This window comes from Phocoena phocoena, chromosome 6 (assembly GCF_963924675.1).
Source record: "Phocoena phocoena chromosome 6, mPhoPho1.1, whole genome shotgun sequence".
NCBI classification, from domain to species: domain Eukaryota; kingdom Metazoa; phylum Chordata; class Mammalia; order Artiodactyla; family Phocoenidae; genus Phocoena; species Phocoena phocoena.
The window spans coordinates 96,077,849-96,097,484 of record NC_089224.1 but is presented as its reverse complement, the minus strand read 5'-3'; the positions used below and the strand labels follow the sequence as shown (position 1 = coordinate 96,097,484).

Below are 19,636 nucleotides of genomic sequence, written 5' to 3'. Positions count from 1 at the left end.
ATTTGTAATTAATATTACTTTCTACTTCAAAAATAACTGAGTGACTTAACCTAAAAAGCATATCGTGGAAGAGGCACGTGAAAGAGGGATCAGAAACCATGTTGAAAAGTGTATTGTGTGTGTGTGTGTGTGTGCGTACACACTCACACGTGTTCACGCACACAGGCATGTGCGAGGTGGTGCCTTTATAGGAATGATATCTCATATTCAAATGGAATTTTGAGCTTCCTAGCAACCAAGGCAAAAAGAGAAATTAATACATGTTTTTTAGATTCTATAGAGAACTCATTGGTACTTCAGGAGAGGTAAAATTCCTCATTGGCAGTCAATTTCAAGAGGAAGGAGGTCAATTTCAGGAGGAAGGCAATTTCAGTTGCATTTTTCATTGTCTCTCATTTTATGTGGAATCACCCACAATCTCCTATCTTTCATATTTATTGATACATCTGTGACCAAACCAGAAGAATTTCCTGTCTTCTCTGTCTATTGAGAAAGATGAGGATAAAATAATCACTTATATAAGTGAGTATGCTGAGATATGTACTTTCAGGAACAGGGAGCAGCACGTGCAAATAGCTTGGAGCACTTGATACTATAAGGAAGGCTAGGTGGCAGGGCAGGAGATAAAGCTGGCCGGGCAGCAAGGCCAGCTCTGCAGGCCTGAGAGGCACTGGGAGAGTTGGGAGCAGGGCAGGGAATGGCCCACTTGCATTTTAAAAGGGTGTCCGGACACCCTGCAGAGACTAATTTTGAAGGCTGAGAGAGGAGGCTGGAAAGCTGTCGCAGTTAGTGGTCCCTGTAAGAGGTAATAATTAACACAGACAAAAATGTGCAGAGGAAGGAGCTCTGAAGACAGAATGTTAATTAGGGCTTTACTTTCTCTTGACATTAAAATATGCCACAGGGGCAGAGTCCACACACCAATTTCTGTCCTTCCTCAAAGTGGGGCTAATGGGGAGGGTCTTCCCAGTGCCTGTGGCTGCACCTGGGACCAGCTCAGGGTTCAAGAGTACAAGGCCTCTCATTTATTTACAGCCTGTAAGTCCACGCTCCCTTTTCAGATCCTCTCCTTGTCCATCTTGGGAGGCCAAGACGTAGGATTGCCCTTGTGTTATTTGAACCTTCTTGAACTACTGGTAAGAGATGCATGAGTTTGGAGAAGCCAAGATTCAAGTCCAAGCCCAGCCTCTTATCCTCTCTGTGACCTTACATAAGACACTTCAGCACCCAGATGTTCTTTCTTCATATGTGCAGTGGAAAGAATAAAACACGTGGTCATTGCACTAATTTTGCTGTTGTCAATAATATTAACCACCATTTGCTGGGTACCTGCTATATGCCATGCCCAGTGCAAGATGCTTTGTGTACATTATCTTGTCTGTCCTCATAGGGTAGCTCCATAAGGGTAGGCATTAGTAGCCCCATTTAACAGGTGAGAAAGCTGAGGCTTGGAGGGCTTAAGGAACTTGCCTGAGCTCTCATAGCTAGGAAGACGTAGAACTATGTCTGGGAATGGTTTTCTAGTGAGTATACCTTTTACTTAAAAACTCTCGAGGGGTCCTCCCCGTCAGCCACCTTTTTATTTTGATGCTTTATAATACTTTGGTCCCCAGAAGGGATTGGAAGATAGAGCCAAGATTTGCCTAAACGGGGAGATTTCTGCAGCCTGTGGAAGAAGGCATGAAAGAGGATGGATCCCTGCGCCACAGTGAGCTCTGCTTCGGGAAAAGATCGCTGCACAGCCCTCACCTAGTCCCGTCCACAGCGCCCATAGGTGGGGGGCATTCGGGCCTCCTATAGGTCCAGGCTTCACAGTGCTGCCCCCTGCAGGTAGTTATAGGAACTACACAGAGAGGGACAGGGTTGCATATGAAAAAAAGACAACCCACTTGCCTCTGGGATTCCACTTTTCTCTGGTGTAGAGAATTAGATGCACGTGTGCTCCAAGATGCACGTAAAAGTGTGTTATCGCAGATTGCTCGTGCTGGCAAAGTGAGAAGCAACATAAATGCCCAGCAATAGGGGAGTGGGAATTCAGTGGTTGTGCATCTCTGCCAGGGAATGCCATGTAGTGTTGGAAGAGGTGATCTTTTGAGGAAAGAGCTTCAAAATATATTTTTTAGCTGAAAAAAAAAAGATATCAATGAAATCTTAAGTATGAGTCAACCTGTGTAAACCTCAGACAACAATAGTTTTGTGTGTGAACATCCACGTGTTTGTAAAATGCACACAAGAAGTCGGGAAGGACAGATACCAGAATGTAGCTGTGTGTGATTACCATGGATGGTGAATTGAGACTTCTACTCTGGGTTCTCTATAATAAAAACACCTAACCCTTCTGTACCTCTTACCTATCTTCCAGGCACTAAACACTTTATGTATATTAACTAATTTAATCCTCACCACTGCCCTGTGAGATAATACTGCTATTATCCCGTCTTATGCCTGGGAAACTGGGGTACAGACTGGCTAAGTAACTTGCCTGGGGTTGCCATCGGCGGGTAGCAGAGCCTGGATGGGAATCCTTGCAGCCCTGCTTCAGAGCTGCGGCTCTTAACCATTCCCTCTTCTGCTTCTCTCTCCGAATTCCACGTGTGTCTGAGGTGTGTATGCTCACGTGAGTGTGCAGAAGCATGGAATGGTGACCCAGGGCTGCCTGAGCCCCAGGCTAGTGTACTGCTCTTTCTGTGGCCTCATTTGAACAAATTCCTGGCGGCTGCCTGGCATCTCGAAAGCCCAGTGAATATCTTGAATGAATGAGCAAATGAATGAATGCGAAAGTAAGTGAAGGAGAAGGAACAGGGGGAGGGTATAAAGAAAACAGAACATGCATTGTGCCTTAAGGACCTTGTCTTGTAGTCTTAGAGACAGAATGTATGAAGGTGATGCAGAGGCTATAGTATAGAGGCAACAAAAACATACAAGTGTGCTGGGTGCTCTCCGAGAAGGGGAGTCACTCACTATCTAGGAAGGCTTCCTGGGGGTGGTGGGAAAGGGGCTGAGTGTCAAAGGCGGAGCTGATATGAGGAAGTGTGGATTAAAGGAAAGAAGGTCGTTTCTGAAGAGGAGGAAAGTTGGGAGGGAGGGGCTAGAGTTGCTCAGGTATTTGTATTCATGTAGATGGGAGGTTTAGAGAATTTCTAGGGCTTTTGTTTGGGAGAAGAAGCTGGCAGACTTAGGAAGGGAAATCATGTGCATTTAGTACCTACTCTGTGCTAGGTACTATGTAGGTAGTTTACATTATCTTAATAATCCTTACAACAGTTGCATTTTAAATGCAGAAACAGGCACAGAGAGGTAAAGTTATTTGCTCTGTGCCACACAGCAGGTCAACCTCAGAGCCAGGATTGGTGCCCAGTGAGTCTGAACCCAAAGCCCAACTAGGCAAGGTGGGGTCAGGAAGAGCAGGGTAGCACATCCTTCCCTCTCTTCCCCATCACTAACCTGGGTCTTAGACCAGCTCCCCTTCCTGAGTTTGAGTGATCTGTTCCCCAGAAGAGAAAACCTTGCCCTGAAATAAGCTGGATGACTCACCATTATATGTCCTTACTCGAGACTTTTCTGAAACACTTCTTTTGTACCTGCCCCTCCAGACAATAGTCTAATGGTCTTGTGACCTTGTGCTTGCACTTTGGTGCATGTTTTTGAACACAGGAGCATGTGTACATCTGCCGTGCTAACACCCCGCCCCCCCAGTCCCTTCACATTGTAGCCGTCTCCAGTCTATTTCTCAGTCCTCTGATGAGCAGAGAATTCTATCGCCTGGACTGTGATTTTGGGGTGTCAGAGTCAGCTCTGAAGAGCTGGGTGAGGCAGATTTGCCTCCTGAGAGCATTAATCCAAGTAGCAAGTTATTAAGTTTGAAGACATACACATACAGTTTACAGTTCTACAATCATAGCACGCAGTCTGAGTAGTCATCTGGTGATGGGTCGTATCTTAGCCATGCCATCTGCCGGGTCAGATCGAGATTTCCGTGATCTGACCTGGTGGAATGCCGGTTAAGCCCCTCGGTCAAGTTTCATCAGTACATGTGATAACATGCAGGGGAGCAGAGGACTCTGGTGACGGCTCTTGCTTGCCGTGGACTTTCCCTAGATCTCATGGGATTTTTTTAGCCTTAGCTCATTGGATTCTTAAGTATCAGGCACTGTGCTAATAGGGTTCCTCTACCTAAAGAGAGAGTAGAAAAGGGATCTTCATTTTACAGGAGGGAAACAGATGAACAGAGAGGTTTGGTAACTTGTGTGAGGTGGCACAGCTTATAAGCAATTGATTCAGGAGACTGGCTGATTCTGCAGGTTGCTGCAGCAGGAGAGGGGTGTGGTTGACAGTCACCCACAGGCACAGGCAGAGCATGCAGGCTGCTTTAAGGTAGCTTTTGGATGTGATTTACCACACATAAGCAGCTGCCTACAAAGAGCAGGCTTCCCTGATTGTGCAGTGGTTGAGAGTCCGCCTGCCGATGCAGGGGACACGGGTTCGTACCCCGGTCCGGGAAGATCCCACATGCCGCGGAGCAGCTGGGCCCGTGAGCCATGGCCGCTGAGCCTGCGTGTCTGGAGCCTGTTGCTCCGCAACGGGAGAGGCCACAACAGTGAGAGGCCCGTGTACCGCAAAAAAAAAAAAAAAAAAGAGCAGGGAAACACAGTTGTAGTCCCACTGGAGTGTGTCCCCACCCAGTCATCAGGTCCCTTTGAAGGTCCCTCTGCTGCCCGTGACAGTGCCGAGTTGGGGTGTGCCTCCTGCAACACCCGAGACACTCCATCTGCTCTCCTGGTGTTTTCTTAAACCCTTTTGGTCCCTCCCAATTGATATGGAACCTCATAGCCTCCAGGTTCAAGATCTGGTTCAGGGACCTGATAGCAACTTCTTTTCTTCTAAATACAGCAATGAAGCAGAGGACATTGAAGTTTAACTTGGGGCAGGACCTTAGCAATCAGAGATTCCAACCTGTTCATTGCCAGTTGGCAAAACCGAGGCCCAGCAAGAGGAGGACGTAGCCCCCGACCACCCAGCAGGACAGGGGCACAACAGGGACATGCCTGGGTCTCGGTTTCACAGCCAGAGTTCCTTCTACTTTGCCCTACTGCGTAGGGCTGCTTGCTCCTGAGGCTCGCCAGTGAGAGAAGCCACCAGTTCTGTGAAATGAATGGCCTGGGCACCTAACCACGCTATCCTCCAGATGGCCTGAGCCTCGGGGATCAAGGTAGCAATGGTAAGTGTGGAAGGCAGGTGGAAGGGTTGTCAGGGCAAGAAAGCACCAGCCAGCTCTTTTTAGGAATTAACCCCTCCGTTCAGTGACCCCTTTTAAAATAAGCAAGCGGTTCTTTGTAAAAAAAGGAGACAAGAAGGCGATGAGAAAGTAGAAACTGAACACCTAGACCATCCCCTCCTCGCCTTCCCTGCGCGACACATGAGGTTTAGTCAAAGCACAGTGGATGGAGGCCTTCCCTCTGGGTTCTAATGGCCATGGCACCAAGACCATATTCCCAGAGCCTGCTTGGTTGTGCAAAGTGCTGTCTCAGGAATCTCGTTTCTCCTTCAGTTTTGCCAGGGAGATAAAGACGGATGATGATGCAGTGGCTGATTATACTCGTGCTCTCCAAGACCCAAGGAAAGCCTATATTTACCCCCCCAAAGAGCCAATGTCAGAGGTTCCAGAATGGCCTAGGCTTGAGTGGCCGTCAGATTTCCTGGTCCCACAGGCTTGTGATGGGGAAACTGAGGTGCAGAGGCGAAGAGGCTTGTCCAGGGCTGGCCTCCTGTGTCTGGGCTGTACCCTCTCAGTCCCTTCCCATCTCGGGTTGCCAGTGTCCCCTTCTGTACCACACTGGGGACGGGCAGCACTTGGGAGACTCAGTGACCTCCCAGGCCCTCTCCGGCGCCAGCTCTCCGTGGCGTTCTCATCAATGTCATTAACATCCTCTCCGTTCTCAAGGTTGCTGCTTGCCTATTTATAGAACTGACCAAGAGAATGCCACTACTGCCAGCCATACAGAATACAAATCATGCACTGTGCGTTGGTTTTGATTCTCTCAGACACCTCTTTTCTTTTTTTTAACTCCTTGGACAATGCTTATCTACACCTGGTTTCCCTTCTCAATGCGGACACTCCTGGGAGGAGAGGCAAGTGGGCTCTGCTACCTGCTGATCCCCCACTGTGTGCAGAGGCCCGGCCCTCAAGCACACTGTTTCGTTTAACCCACGCAATCCTGAGAGGTGGGCATTGTCTGCATCCCACGTGTGCTGCTTTCAGAGAGGAAGCAGCCGGCCCCAGGGCTCCTGACCTACAAGTGACAGAAGCGACTTAAATCCAAATCCACAACGTCCATTCTTTCCACGTGCCTTCCCCGTCCCTAATTCCAGCACAGCCTTCTGGGTCAGATGAGGAAGGTGGCTGCAGCATGGTGCCTGTGCATGCTGTGGTTCCTTTGGAGGCCGTATATGTGCTTTCTCATCCAGTCAGGACAACCAGGTTTTTCTGAGGACCTACTGTGTGCCTGATGGAGCCTTGTCTCTCTCCAGGCTGTAGGTGCCATGAGGATATGCCCACTTTGCTCTCTCCAGGCCCAGCACACAGTAGGATGGGTCAGCCCTTGTTGATGAGTGATGGGGCTCAGACTCACCGTCTGTCCAGGGAAGGGAGCAAAGAAGAGGCAGGCCAGTTGGAGCAGCATCAGAGCTGCAGCAGTGCCTTCACGGAGGAGGGAGCAGGGGGCAGGGCAGAGGGTCGGGAAGACCGCTCAGAGGCTGCAGTGGCTTCTGCGGGTGGTGTTCATGCCCTGAGTTCTGGCAGAAGCCCACTTGGTCTACGGCTTCCTCCATCCTGCATCTCAAACTTCACAGAGGCTTTATTTTCCCAACTGTTCTGTCAGGGAAGTCCCAGGGAATGTGAAAAGAACACTGTACAATCTTTCTCTGCTCATCTTCTCAGAAATCTATTTCACAGGGCTTCCCTGGTGGCGCAGGGGTTGAGAGTCTGCCTGCCGATGCAGGGGACACGGGTTCGTGCCCCGGTCCGGGAAGATCCCACATGCCGCGGAGTGGCTGAGCCCGTGAGCCATGGCCGCTGAGCCTGCGTGTCCGGAGCCTGTGCTCCACAACGGGAGAGGCCACAACAGTGAGAGGCCCGCGTACCGCCAAAAAAAAAAAAGAAATCTATTTCACAAGCAGGATTTTGGAGAGCTGCCATCCTCTCGTTATCCCTCCACACGGGACTGGCATTAAGCTGTGGAATCGAGGGTCACTCGAGCTTGCCCATCCTCCTCTGGAAGAGGTTCAGATGTCAGAGTGTCCAGTCCTGTGGCCCAGTGTCCTTGTCTGGCAGCCCCGCCCAGCCAGGGCTCCCCACTGTCTTTGAAAGCCCCACCCTTGACCCCTTTTGTCTGCCAAGAGAACTGGGGGGTCAGTAGAACGCAGTGCTCCACGGATTCAGAGAGCTAAGTGCCTCCCCACCCTTTTATGTATGTTGCTGTTTTCCAGCATTGAACGCAATATACCTTCATTCCGGAACATTTGGAAAATATTGAGAAACAGGAAGGACAAAATAATAATCACCCAGAATTCTGCCACCCCGAGAGAAACACTGCTGGCATCTTGGCACGTTACTCCTCAGTTTCATTTTTTTTTCCTGTGTAATTTTTCTCTTAACATAACTGAGACCACACTGTAAGACAGGATTTATATCCTTCTGACCGCACTTAACATTAAAATGTATCACACATCCGTGGCCTTACAAATACTTTGTAATGATCGTAAAATGCGATTTTAACGGCAGCGTGAATTTTCCCACGTGCAGGTGCTATCTATCATTGGCTCAGGAGTCCCAGGTTTAAGGGTTTGTTTGCTGTTAATCCCAGTGCTAAGTGACCATCTCCCTGAATAAAGGGCTTCATGTCAGTACAGGTGCATCATGGGAAAGCAGCATGGCCGCTCCCAGGGCTCAGAGTTTGGGTTCACCTCTCCCTGTGGCTGTTCCATCCCCACACTAGAAAGTGTCGAGTCAAGGTGGTATGCACACTCAAAATTAGTTGCTGTACGAAAGGAACCCCCTACTAGCTGTGCGGGCAGGTTATTTCCCTTGTTTCCTTCCACTAAATCATGGAATCCCTCTCCCACTAAATTGGATTCCACGAGGATTTCAGGAGATAAAGCAGGTACAGAGCCGAGGGTTTCATACATACAGGCCCTTTGTTAAGCTACCATTAGTATCAGTATTTTTATCTCTTGACTCTCTTGTCTAGTAATTTATCGGGGTCACCAAGGCCACCCCCAGTTTCCATAAGGGCTCACGGGTTCAGCATATGATTGAGCTTGTGGCTAAGATTTGTTACAGCAAAAGGATACACAGCCCAGTGAGCAGCAGGCGAGGCAAAGTCTGCAGGAAACCAGGCAGAAGCGTCTGAGTCCTCTCTGTGCAGTCACACGGGATGGGCTTGATTCCTCCAGCACTGAGTTGTAACAACACGTGTGAAACGTTGTCTACCAGGGGTGCTCATTAGAGACTCAGCACCAGAGGTAGGCACCTCCGTCTGTACCCACATCCCAGACCCCCACGTGGTTTGCACAAATAATCCAGGCGCGGCAAGCTGCCCTTATTAGTTAGGGAATGGTGGGGACGCTCAGAATCCAAGTTCCCAGAGGCCCGCCCAGCAGGCCCTCGTAAGGATGCAGTTGTAGGCCTGCTCTGTTAACTCCGTTCCGCACAGGTATGCTGAGAGGTCCTATTCCATGTGTTTGGACTACTTCAAGATGGGGGCCGGAGTGGGGTGAGACAGGTGTTCTCATTTCCATAGGACAAAATTGAGGGCTAGTAAAGGGAAGACGTTTACGAGCTGGTCGCCTACTCCGTGTACGGGGGCCTGAGAGGAAGCAAGTTCTGGATAATCCCTCACCGTCCCCTTTCCTGCTAACTTGTGTGTGTCTCTCTCTCTCTAGGCTCTCAAGGGCTCCAAGAAACTGGTGCTGTCGGTGTACTCAACGGGGCGCATCCCTGGCGGCTACGTCACCAACCATATCTACACCTGGGTAGACCCCCAAGGCCGCAGCATCTCTCCGCCCTCGGGCCTGCCCCAACCCCATGGCAGTACCCTACGGCAGCACGAGGGTGACCGGAGGAGCACCCTACACCTCCTGCAAGGCGGGGATGAGAAAAAGGTGAGCCTCTGGGCCTTGGCCTCGCCGGGCCTCTTGGAGGTGGAGGGCTGGGAATGGGGGCCTGGCCATCAAGACCACATTCTCCTTGCCAAGCCCAGAATAGGGAAGTTTCTTAGAGGCTGGAAGAAGGGGGTTGGGCTGTAGGGGCTCTGGCCTTCGTCTCTCCCTCAAGTCCCAACTGAAGGGTCTTCTTTTCGTTTTAACCTATGCACCACTTATCGTAATTCACACACAGCTGCTGCAACGAGAGCCCGAATACCGTGGTTTAAATAAGCTATAGATTATCTGCCCCTCACATAGCAGAGTAAAGGGGACCATCTAGGCTGACGGGGCAGCTCTGCTCTCCGTCTGCCATCCTCAGGGATACCGCCCCCTTCCGGTTGAAGCCTAGTCCCCCTGTAGCCCCTAGAGTGGAAAGAGGAAGAGAGAGAGCTCAGATGATTTACACTAGAGATGATTTAACTTGTCAGTGGTCCAGACCCAGGCCATGGCCACACGCAGCTGCCAGGACTCCAGGCTCCACGGGGCGCCTTTTGCAGTGTGGGTCTCAGGTTGTAAGGAAGAGAAACCAGAAACCGGTCCTGGTCACCTTCCACAAAGTCAGAATTTACTGGAAGGCTGTGGGCAGCCCCAGAACTGAAGCTGAGGGACTCAGGGTGCAGTCTCCAGGAAGAAAGGGATCCCCATGGTTTCTGTTCTCTGCATCCTTCCCCTCAAGATTCATATTCCTGGGAGGGAGCACCTGATTGGCTGGCGGGGAGGTGCCCTTTGATTGACAGAAACACCAAGACTGTGGCCGGTGGAGGAGGGCTTGTAGCCCAAAGCACCATGGGGTGTTGTAACCTGAAGAAGACGGCCAGGGGCATCAATAGATGCCCCCTGCAGAGCTTCCTCCCCGAGACCATGACTGTTTCTTTAGAAAGGACGGAGAGATGGTCCCCCTGATGTTTAAGGTTCACTCCGGGTGCTGTTTGCATTGCACCCTATGGTTGCTCCTGGGACCAAGAAAGTCATTCCTGTAAGCATGACTTTGGTGTGACCATGACCATGGTCAAAGCATGACCATGACTTTGGTCTCTGGTGTTTTAAGACCTTGACACAGCTTGGGGCTCTGAGCCAACCGCCTTCCCTCTGGAGACTCTTTCTCAGCTCTCTTTTCCTGTCCATAAGACCATAACATTTATTTAATGTGTTTTGTGTTCTTTGCTCAAATGTCGATATGCAGGAAGTGGCAGAGATGGCGGGGGCTTCTGTGCCAGGCAAGAGGCAGTGGGGTAGCCAGTTCGTGTGCACCGTCAGAGCCTGCCTGGGCGTCTTCAAGGTGGCCAGGGTTGCAGAGGTGGGCTCATATCCCCTTCCCCGCCTGGCCATCTTGAGAAAGCGGCACAGCCTGTGGCGTTGAGTCATTTTCAAGGCCAGCCTTCCAGGTTGGGTAGTGAACTTTATCTTTTTCTCAAGCTCTTCCCTGTATAGGGCATGGACTTAGAATAGTAAGAGCTCACCATGTGCTGGCTCTGTGCTTACAGCATCTCACTGAATCCTCGTGGCTTCCCCACGGGGTAGGTGTCCTTATGCACATTTTACAGATGCAAAATCCGACATTCAGGGGGCACTGCGGCAGCTAGGACGCATTGAGCGAGTCAGCCCACACTTAGTGAGCACCTATGCCCGACGCCGTTATGGGAGGTGGGAATGGAGAAATGAACAAGAGGCATGAAGCCTTGCTCTGGGGAAGCTTCCAGTGAGTTTGGAAGTCATAGGAGGCATGAGACAAAAATTCAGAAATGAGCATAAATAAGCAAGATAATTAAGGTGGTGAAGATTGATGGAAGGAAATAAAATCAGGAAGTGGGTTAGAGAGTGATGGGGAGGGAGGCTCTGCTTCAGATGAGGTGGGCGGGGAAAACCTCTCTGAGGAGATGACTTCTGAGCAGAGACTGAGAGAGGAAGATGGCGCCGCCACGACCGTTCTGGGCACTGAAAATGCCAGGCAGCAAGGACAGCATGTACAAAGGCCCTGAGGTGGGAATGAGCGTGGCATCTTCAAGCCTTAGAGAGAAGGACCCTGCCACTGGAATTGAGTGGGTGGGAGGATTGGGAGGGTGTGAGGTGCCCTCGGGGAGTCTTAGAGTAACGTATATAGGAATGTAGAGGGCAAAGGCTAAGGGGATCATGCTCCAGGGAGGACCCAGATACCTCAGGAGGCGAGAAATACCCTGAACCACACCAGAGAAGCCTCCACAGATTTTATAGTTCCAGGCTGAAGCTTCTACATGCCCCCACCCCGTTCCTCCTTTTGCTGACACAACATGGAGCCCCCGTTTTCCTGTTGAGGAAGGGCATGGGGGAAATGTCTCTGGAGCCCTCACTTCTGTCCCCCTGGCCTGATTCTCTTCTCTCCAGCAGCCCGGTCTCAGCTAATATTCCAGATAGCCACGACCAGACTCCCAGACTTCCCGTGCCAGACTTCAAGAATCCTAACCTCAACCCCAGTGGGAACACACCTTCTAGGGAAATGAGTTCTCAGGGCAATAGTGATGTAAAAATCACATGTAGCAAAATTACCCTTGAAAACCTCCTAAGCTGTCCACTGAAGCTGGTTCTGGGTTTGCAGCCCTTGCTAGGAATGCCCTTCTCCACACTGAAGTGTGAGAACCACCCCATGAGGCTGAAGGAAGGAACAGAAGGGAAGGACACAGGTAGCGCCTCTGGGAATCAAGCCTGTCTGCTCTCAAGTCACCATCACATCGTCAGAGGCGAATAAGGTGCAGAGTTGTTCAGTGTTCCAGCTTCCCATTCTGGGCTAACCCCCAGCCTCTGTATGAAAAAACTGGAACAGATCTGTTGTGGGAGTTAGATAGTATGGGATCAGCGTGGCAGGGAGAGTAAGACACTGGAACCAGGCTGCCTGGGTTCAAGTCCTGGCTCCACCACTTGCCAGCTGTGTGATCTTGGATAAGTTACATAACCTCTCTGAGCCTGAATCTCCTCTTCTATAACATGGAGACAGTGGTAGGGCCTCCTCTCCCCACCCCGTGTAAGGCTCTTGGTTCTGGGCCCTGGTACGCCCAAAGTGCCTGGGTCAGTGCCTGGCACAGTGGAGGTGCTCAGTAAGTATTTATTACATGAAAGACTGAATTAAAATGCAGGGCTCAAAGTCCCCTACTGCCCCCTGCCAGGGTCACTGGCCCATGAGCAAGCGAGCAAGGCTCAGTGGTTCCTTGGTCCCAAGGCCCCGCTCCGGGCTGAGCAGGCAGACCCTCTGCAGCAGTGGCTTCTCCCCCAAGCTCATGCCTTCAGCAGCTGCAGAGATAAGGAGGGGCCTGCCGCTTAGCTCAGGCTGGGGCCCAGCTGGGAATGGAAGGCGAGCAGCCTTTGGGACTGGCTCTGAAGAAAAACCTACAGTTCTCCTGTGTTTCTCCTTTACCATCACACTCACAGCGCTTCTGACACCAGATGTGGGGGTGGGGGGGGTTTCCCACCAAGCAGTTCTCTGCGACACCAGCTGGATGTCTTACAGTTTAACTCAATTCTGACACTGTCTACCTGGAGAGAGTGTCCAGTCCCACAGGTTAAGGACTCGGTCCCATGAAACACCCCCCTACCTGTCCCCACTTCAGATACCAGTTGCAAGTCCAGGTTATCAACTGTGCTTCTGACTGATTGGCTGTAACTCAGAGGTTCCCCTGACCCCGTCTCAGCTTTGATTAATTCGCTAAAGTGACTCACAGAACTCAGGAAAACAGTTTACTTACTGTGCACCAGTTTATTATAAAAGGATACGGTAAAGGATACAGATGAACATCCAGATGGAAGGGATGTGTAGGGCAGGTTATGTGGGAAGGGGCGCAGAGCTTCCGTGCCCCCTCCAGGTGCACCACTCTCCCTGTACCTCCACCTGTTCACTGACCCAGAAGCTCTCTGAACCCCATACTATTGGGATTTTTATGGAGCCTTCATCATGTAGGCATGATCAATTTTTTAAAATTTTATTTATTTTTTTTGGCCTCGACGGGTCTTAGTCGCGGCATGCGGGATCTTCAATGTGGTGCGCGGACTCTTCATTGTGGCATGTGGGCTTCTCTTTAGTTGTGGTGTGCAGGTTTTCTCTCTCTAGTTGAGGCGCTCAAGCTTAGTAGTTGTGGCACGCAGGCTTAGTTGCTACCCACGACATGTGGGATCTTAGTTGCTACCTGCGGCATGTGGGATCCCTGACCCGGGATCGAACCCGCGTCCCCTGCATTGCAAGGTGGATTCCTTACCACTGGACCCCAGGGAAGTCCCATGCACGATCAGTTATTTAACTCCACTTCCAGCCCCTCTTCCCTCTCTGGAGAAATTGGGGTGGGGCTGAAAATCCCAAGCTTCTAATCATGGCTTGGTCTTTCTGGGGACCAGCCACCCTCCAGGAGCCCAATCAGAGTTGCCTCATTAGAACAACAGATACGCTTAGTGCTCTTATCACCTAGGAATTTACAAAGGTTTCAGGAGCTCAGTGCCAGGAACGAAGACAAAGACAAAATATATATTTCTTAGTATAAATCACAGTATCGCACCTGGTATCAGAACTCCCTGACTGTGTGACCTTGGGTGAGTCACTTAACCTTGGGTGAGTCACTTAAGCTTCCCTAGCCGTGGTTTGGGGATGGTCATAGCAGCCATATGGGGCTGTTTCAAGAATCAATAAACCATGTGCACAGAGGATAGTGCCTGGGGCATAGTAATTCATTGCAGTAACAACCATCATTTATCCACTTCCTAGGTGCTCGGTACCTTTCATATCATTTTTATCCCCAAATGTTTACTGATGTCATCTCCTGAGGTTGTTCATGCTGCTTCCTGGACAGGGTTGGGGTTCTAGAGGAAGATGGGAAGGGGGATGGCAGTGCTTGTGCCGGGCAAGCTGTGCAACTCTCATTTCACCCGTGGGGAAACTGAAGATCAGAAAAGCAACAGGCCCTGCCCCAGGGTTGCCCAGGAGTAAAGGGTAGAACCAGGATGCGAACTCAAGCCTGTGGGAGGCAGTGCAGTGAGCTGATTAAATGCCTGGGCTCTGCCAGCTGTTTGACCTTGGCCGTGTCATTTCACCTCTCTGGCCTCACCTTCCTCACCTGGAAAATGGGTATAATAAGAGAAACCATAGAGGAGGAAAGAGGACTCCACGAAGTGAGGCACGTAAAGTGCTGAGTACAGTGCCTGGGATCTAGGAAGGACTCAATACGTTTAGTAACCAGTTGATTTAGGGAGTTATCATTATATTCTTATTATTGGTGGGAATGGTATTCTTTCACTGTGCCAGGCTGCCTCTCACAGCTTAGTGCCCTTTCCCATAGGTGAGTTTTGTTTCCTGCCAAGTGCTGGTGGAGTTTCCAGCAGGTGATTGAAGCAGATACCCTGCTGTTGGTAGGTCTGTTATTACAGTCCTGGGGTGAAGACTCCGTTTTATTCCCATGTGAAGGATTTATGGGGAAGTGACTGGCAGGCAGTGGGGCTTGTTTTCATCCTTAGTATTCAAAGGCGGGGACCACAGCCATCTGTGTGCTCCTGGGTTCCTGTCTGCTCTCTCCCCCGAGAATCTTCATGTCCCGGAGCTGGAGAGGCCAGGTGGGGGTGGGAATGGGGGAGGGACTGACCCACGCCACCAAGTGAACTGGGCTGGAGCCTTGGTGTGAGGCCCCCAGGCCAGGCCTGGCTTGTTCCATGCCCCAGCACAGCCTACAGGAAGGGTCCATCCGGGTTTGAGGCGGGCGCTGCCACTCTGTCCTCAGCCAGCCTCACTGATGTCCCCCAGGTGTGAAGCTCGCCTTCCCTCACCCCACCAGCGTCGTAAAGCACACACTTCATCTTAAAGGAGCTCCAGAAGTTGGCCTCCTCTGCTGCTAGCCCTCCCCAGTAGTCTTCCTAAAATCCGAATCTGAGCCTTTTCTCTCCTGCTTGAAGCCTAGGCTTGTTGACCTCGCTCACTGCCCCACACAGGCTAGTGCCATACCTTCCTTCCCTGCCACTCTCCCACCAAACAGAACCCTGCAGTGATCCCAGGGGGCCTTTCTCTGTCATTTTTCTGAGCTTTTGCACACGTTCTTGCCCTCCCCTTGCCCTGGTTGACCCCCTCGGCCTTCAGGGCTTGGGGGTCATATTTCTGGGATGCTCTGCCTGTGGTCGGGCTCCCAGGAATGGACTCTGAGACCAAGATTTCCCTGAAAGAGGAATGTGCCTGTGGTAGACAGAATAATGATGCCCCAAAGACATCTACCTCCTAATCTCTGGAGCCTGTGAACAGGTCACTTTACATGCAAAGGGACTTTCCAGGTGTGATTAAGATGAGGATCTTGAGATACAGACATTATCCTGGATTATGTGGATGGACCCAATGTGATCACAAGTGTCCTTAGAAGAAGGCAGGAGTGTCAGAGTCAGAAAAAGGTGGTGTGATGCCAGGAGCAGAGAGAGAGAGAGATCAGAAGATGCTACACTGCTGGCTTTGAAGATGAAGGATGGGGCCATGAGCCCAAGAATGCAGGTGGCCTCTAGAAGCTAGAAAAGGCAAGAAAATGGGTTCTCCCCAACAACCTCTAGAAGGAATGCAGTCCTGTTGACCCACTGTAGACTTTTGACCTCCAGAGCTTTGGGATAATAAATCTGTGTTGTTTTAAGCCCCTAAATCCATGGTCATTTATTACAGCAGCAATGCAATGCCCTGGGAACTCCACCAGAAAAGGCATGAGGAATACAGGACTGGGCGGAGGGAGGAGTAGGCTGTGATACCATCTCTGCAGAGGCCTTGGCTGGTCCCAAGGGAGCTCTGGAGCTGGGGGTGACTTGCAAGGTTGTCCTGAATTGAGGCAGGGGTCAGGCTTTCGCTCGTCTGCATCAACTAGTCATTGGATGGGAGCTGCTCCAGGGAGGCTGTGACCATAGGTGAGGCAGGTCCTGGCAGGCACTCAGCTGTGAGCCATCAACAGCCAATACTCCAGCTCAGGGGTTCCTCTGAGGACAGGGACCCAGTTAGATTCTCCCCTGAATCTGTGCCCAGTGCGGAGTTGGGGTTTGGTTTGCACTGGATGGAATACCAGCACTGGCTCACATGCACACGGCCTGTCCCTGGTCTAAGAAGCAGCCCATGTTCATTCTCTCGCATGAAGAAGGCTTCCTCATTCTTTCCAGATCATAGCTGCCCAAGCTCAGCGCCATGGCTTGCCCAAGAGGGACATTTTGAAGGTGACAGTAGCTGACGCTGTGCGGGTGCTTCTGCAGTCATGATTCTAAGTCCTCCAAGTAGATACACCCGTTCGTCACTCACAACAACCCAATAAAGTTGCTGTGATTGTTATCCCCATTTTATAGATGAGAAAACTGAGGCACAGAGAGGTGAAGTAACTTGCCCAGTGTTACACACCTAGCGAGTGTCATTGCCGGGATTAAACTTCCACAGTCTGGCTTCAGAGTCTACACAGGCAGCCACCACACTGTCACCTCCCAAACACACAGACCTGGATGTGATGAGGGAGGGACCAGGGTGAACCAGGGTACACCTCGGTCACCTCAAACCTATCCCAGCCCTGGAGCTGCATTGGGGAAGGGAGGGGGCTAGGAAGTTGTTCCCAAGTCCGACTTCAAGCGTCCCCAGAGCCTGCTGTTCCCAGAACTCTGACATTTCTGGGTGACTGCTCACAAGTTCCCCTGAGGCTTCTGTGGGCCTCACGGATGCTCTCCTTTATAATGTGGCCATGGTGTCTGTTGAGGGGATGGGGGCCTGGCTCTAGACTAAAGGGGCTGGGGCCACTCCACTGGGCGGCACGGCCTGGCACTCTCCCACAGGGATGGGCCTCCCTGACATGCTGCGGAGTCTACAGTCTTAGAACCAAACCATGTAGAGTCGTTCTGTGTGTAGGGCTCTCTCCCGACAGTGGCCTGCCAGCCAGTAGGTGTCAGCTGCGGCTCTGCGGCCTTGTCTGGTTTTGTCCTGTGCAAAGTAGCACCAACAGTGGCTAGCATTTATTGAGCGTTTACTGTGGGCCAGAGACTAGCCTACATTTGTCTCTCAATTTGATCCTCTCCCTGGTAATCTTATAAGGCAGACACTATTTTCATCCTCATTTTCTAGGTGAGGAGGCTGAGGCACAGAGAAGTGAAGTAACATGCCCAAGGTCACACAGCCAGGCCCCCACTGGTCAGTTTGGACTTGAGTCAGTCCTCTTCAGCACCACCCCGCTGACCTCTGGCGGCGGGGGGGTCGAAGAAGGAAGATAATAAATGTAAAAAGCTTCTCCTGGTGGCTGGTGCAGAGCCCCTGATAACTCTTAGATGAATGACTTTTCGGAAGTAGAAAGCTAGTTGGATGGCTTCCCTGACACCATGACATTTGCCCTCCCCTGATGCCCGCCGGGACCTCCACCCCTTCCTCTCCTGCGGGTGGTCACACTGTGCTCTCTTTAGGCCCCTCACATGTCACTGGGTCTTAACTTGTTGCGGGATGTTTTCTGTCCTTTTGGGGTAGGTTCCAGCTGTTCTGGCCACTTCTTTTTGTAAGTTCCCCTTTCAGACGCAAGGCACACCTAACCTGCATGTTCCTGCATAGATTCTGAGGCTTCCTGAATCTGCCCCAGCCTCTCCTGCCCAGTCACCCACCTCCCCGGCCCCCATCCCACCCCCGGCGCTCCCTGCTCTGGCCACAGGGCCTCACTTCTCCGGTCCTGTGCGACGTGTGCTCCCCTCCTGCTGTCCCATGACCCTGAATGCCCGTCTTGCCCTTGCCCTCCCCTTGCCTGGCTGACTCCTGCCCACCCTCCAATCTCATCAGAGACGTCACTTTCTCCAGGAAGCCCCTCCCCACTCATCCCCCCACCTCCAGGCGGGACCATTTTTCCTCCTCTGCACCCACAGTGCCCGCAAGTCACCCCATCTGGCTCTGATCACGCGGTACCGTGAAGGTTTGTTTACTGGTCTCTCTGCCCCTCAGGACTCTGAGCCATTGGGAGCAGGCCTGTGTCTGGGTCATCTCCACATCCCCTGGCCTGGCACTGGGTCTGCCCTTAGTGGGCGCTCCCTGTGCCTGTGGAATGAAGGGCTGCTGAAGCGACACTGCCGTGGCCTCTCAGGATGGATGGCAAAGCAGGAGACCCCTGGGGAGGCGGGAGACCCCTGGGGTGGCAGGTGGTGGGGCCCTGCACCTGGACTTAGCCTTGATCCGAAGGTGGGAGGGTAGGAGGTGAGGGAGCTGGGTGGAGGGTCCGCAGCCTGACGGGTACTCCCTGACTGAAGGGCGTGTAGTCAAGGGCAGCCAGTGGAGGCCTAGAGAGCCTGTGGCCGCCATGCTGTGAGGAACACATGAAAACCTGGAGTGTCTAGAGTGTTAGCGCCAGAGGGGTCCCTGGAGGTCCTCTCCTCAGCGCCTTCCTTTTACCGCACTTGTACCTGTGACCCACGGAGGGGAGAGGGGCTTCCCCAAGTCACCCAGCAAACCAGGGACAGAGCTGGGGAAGAAACCGGAATGTTCCAGATCTTGCAGGCCCGAATAGGTGTGCCCGTCAGAGTATGGGAGGGGGTGTCTTTAGCCTTTCGCCCCCCAAGGTTCCTGGTGCCCTCCAGGCCCTCGAATACTCTCTTCCCTCCCTCCTGCAGGTGAACCTGGTGCTGGGGGATGGCCGGTCCCTGGGCCTCACCATCCGTGGGGGAGCCGAGTACGGCCTGGGCATTTACATCACTGGCGTGGACCCGGGCTCTGAAGCGGAAAGCAGCGGGCTCAAGGTGAGAGACCCCTGACTCCCAGGGAGGGGATGGGGCGCCAGGCTGAACGTGCTGGGGCGAGGGAGGGAAGGACCTGTGTGTGGAGCCCTGTGCAGTTGATTTCAACGGGACGTCCGGCAAAGCAGTCGGCACCCCACGCGAAGGACCTGTCCCGGCGGAGAGCCCTCCCCTGGCTGCATGGCTCTAGTTCAGAGCTCAGAGCGGGCAGCAGGAGCCGCCACCACTCCCGAGCCCCGAGTTCTCCTAGCCGTCCGCAGAGCAGGGCAGCCTCCCAGTGTTTTGGAAACACTGCTGATGGCCTGTGATGGCCCCGACTTCAGGGTTGATCGCGGTACTCGGAGAGGGAAGAGGAGAGGAAGCTGCAGGCCGGGGTGGGTTTGCACCGGGCAGCCTCGGGGCTGGCGTTTGATCCAGAGCAACCAGCAATTAGCTGTCCTTTTAAAGAGGGCTATCTGTGTGCTCAGCATCCGTAATTGACGTTACACATATCATCTCATTGAACCTTATCCCGTGGCGTAGTATGTTATTACCCGAATTTCCCGGTTGGGGAAACTGAGGCATGTAGAGGTTAAACAGACTTGTTCAAGGTCATGCAGCTGATCAGTTGCAGAGCAGGGTTTGAGCCCAATTGTCTTAATTCCAAAGCCCATGGTCTTAACTGCTACACTGTATCCCCTTCTGGGGAGGGCCAGGAACTGGCTCAGAGCTTTGCAGGGGGAGGTGACAGTGA

The 19,636-nt window shown here is 52.1% G+C and overlaps 1 protein-coding gene across 3 annotated transcripts in view; it reads left to right on the top strand.

The window, feature by feature from the left end:
• WHRN (whirlin) overlaps window positions 1-19,636 on the top strand; it is an 84,312-nt gene that overhangs the window by 14,401 nt on the left and 50,275 nt on the right. For all 3 annotated transcript variants that reach the window (XM_065879160.1, XM_065879159.1, XM_065879158.1), the window contains exons 2-3: window positions 8,941-9,159; window positions 18,781-18,906. In XM_065879160.1, the coding sequence (XP_065735232.1) occupies window positions 8,941-9,159; window positions 18,781-18,906 (345 nt within the window). The remainder of the gene's footprint in view (window positions 1-8,940; window positions 9,160-18,780; window positions 18,907-19,636) is intronic.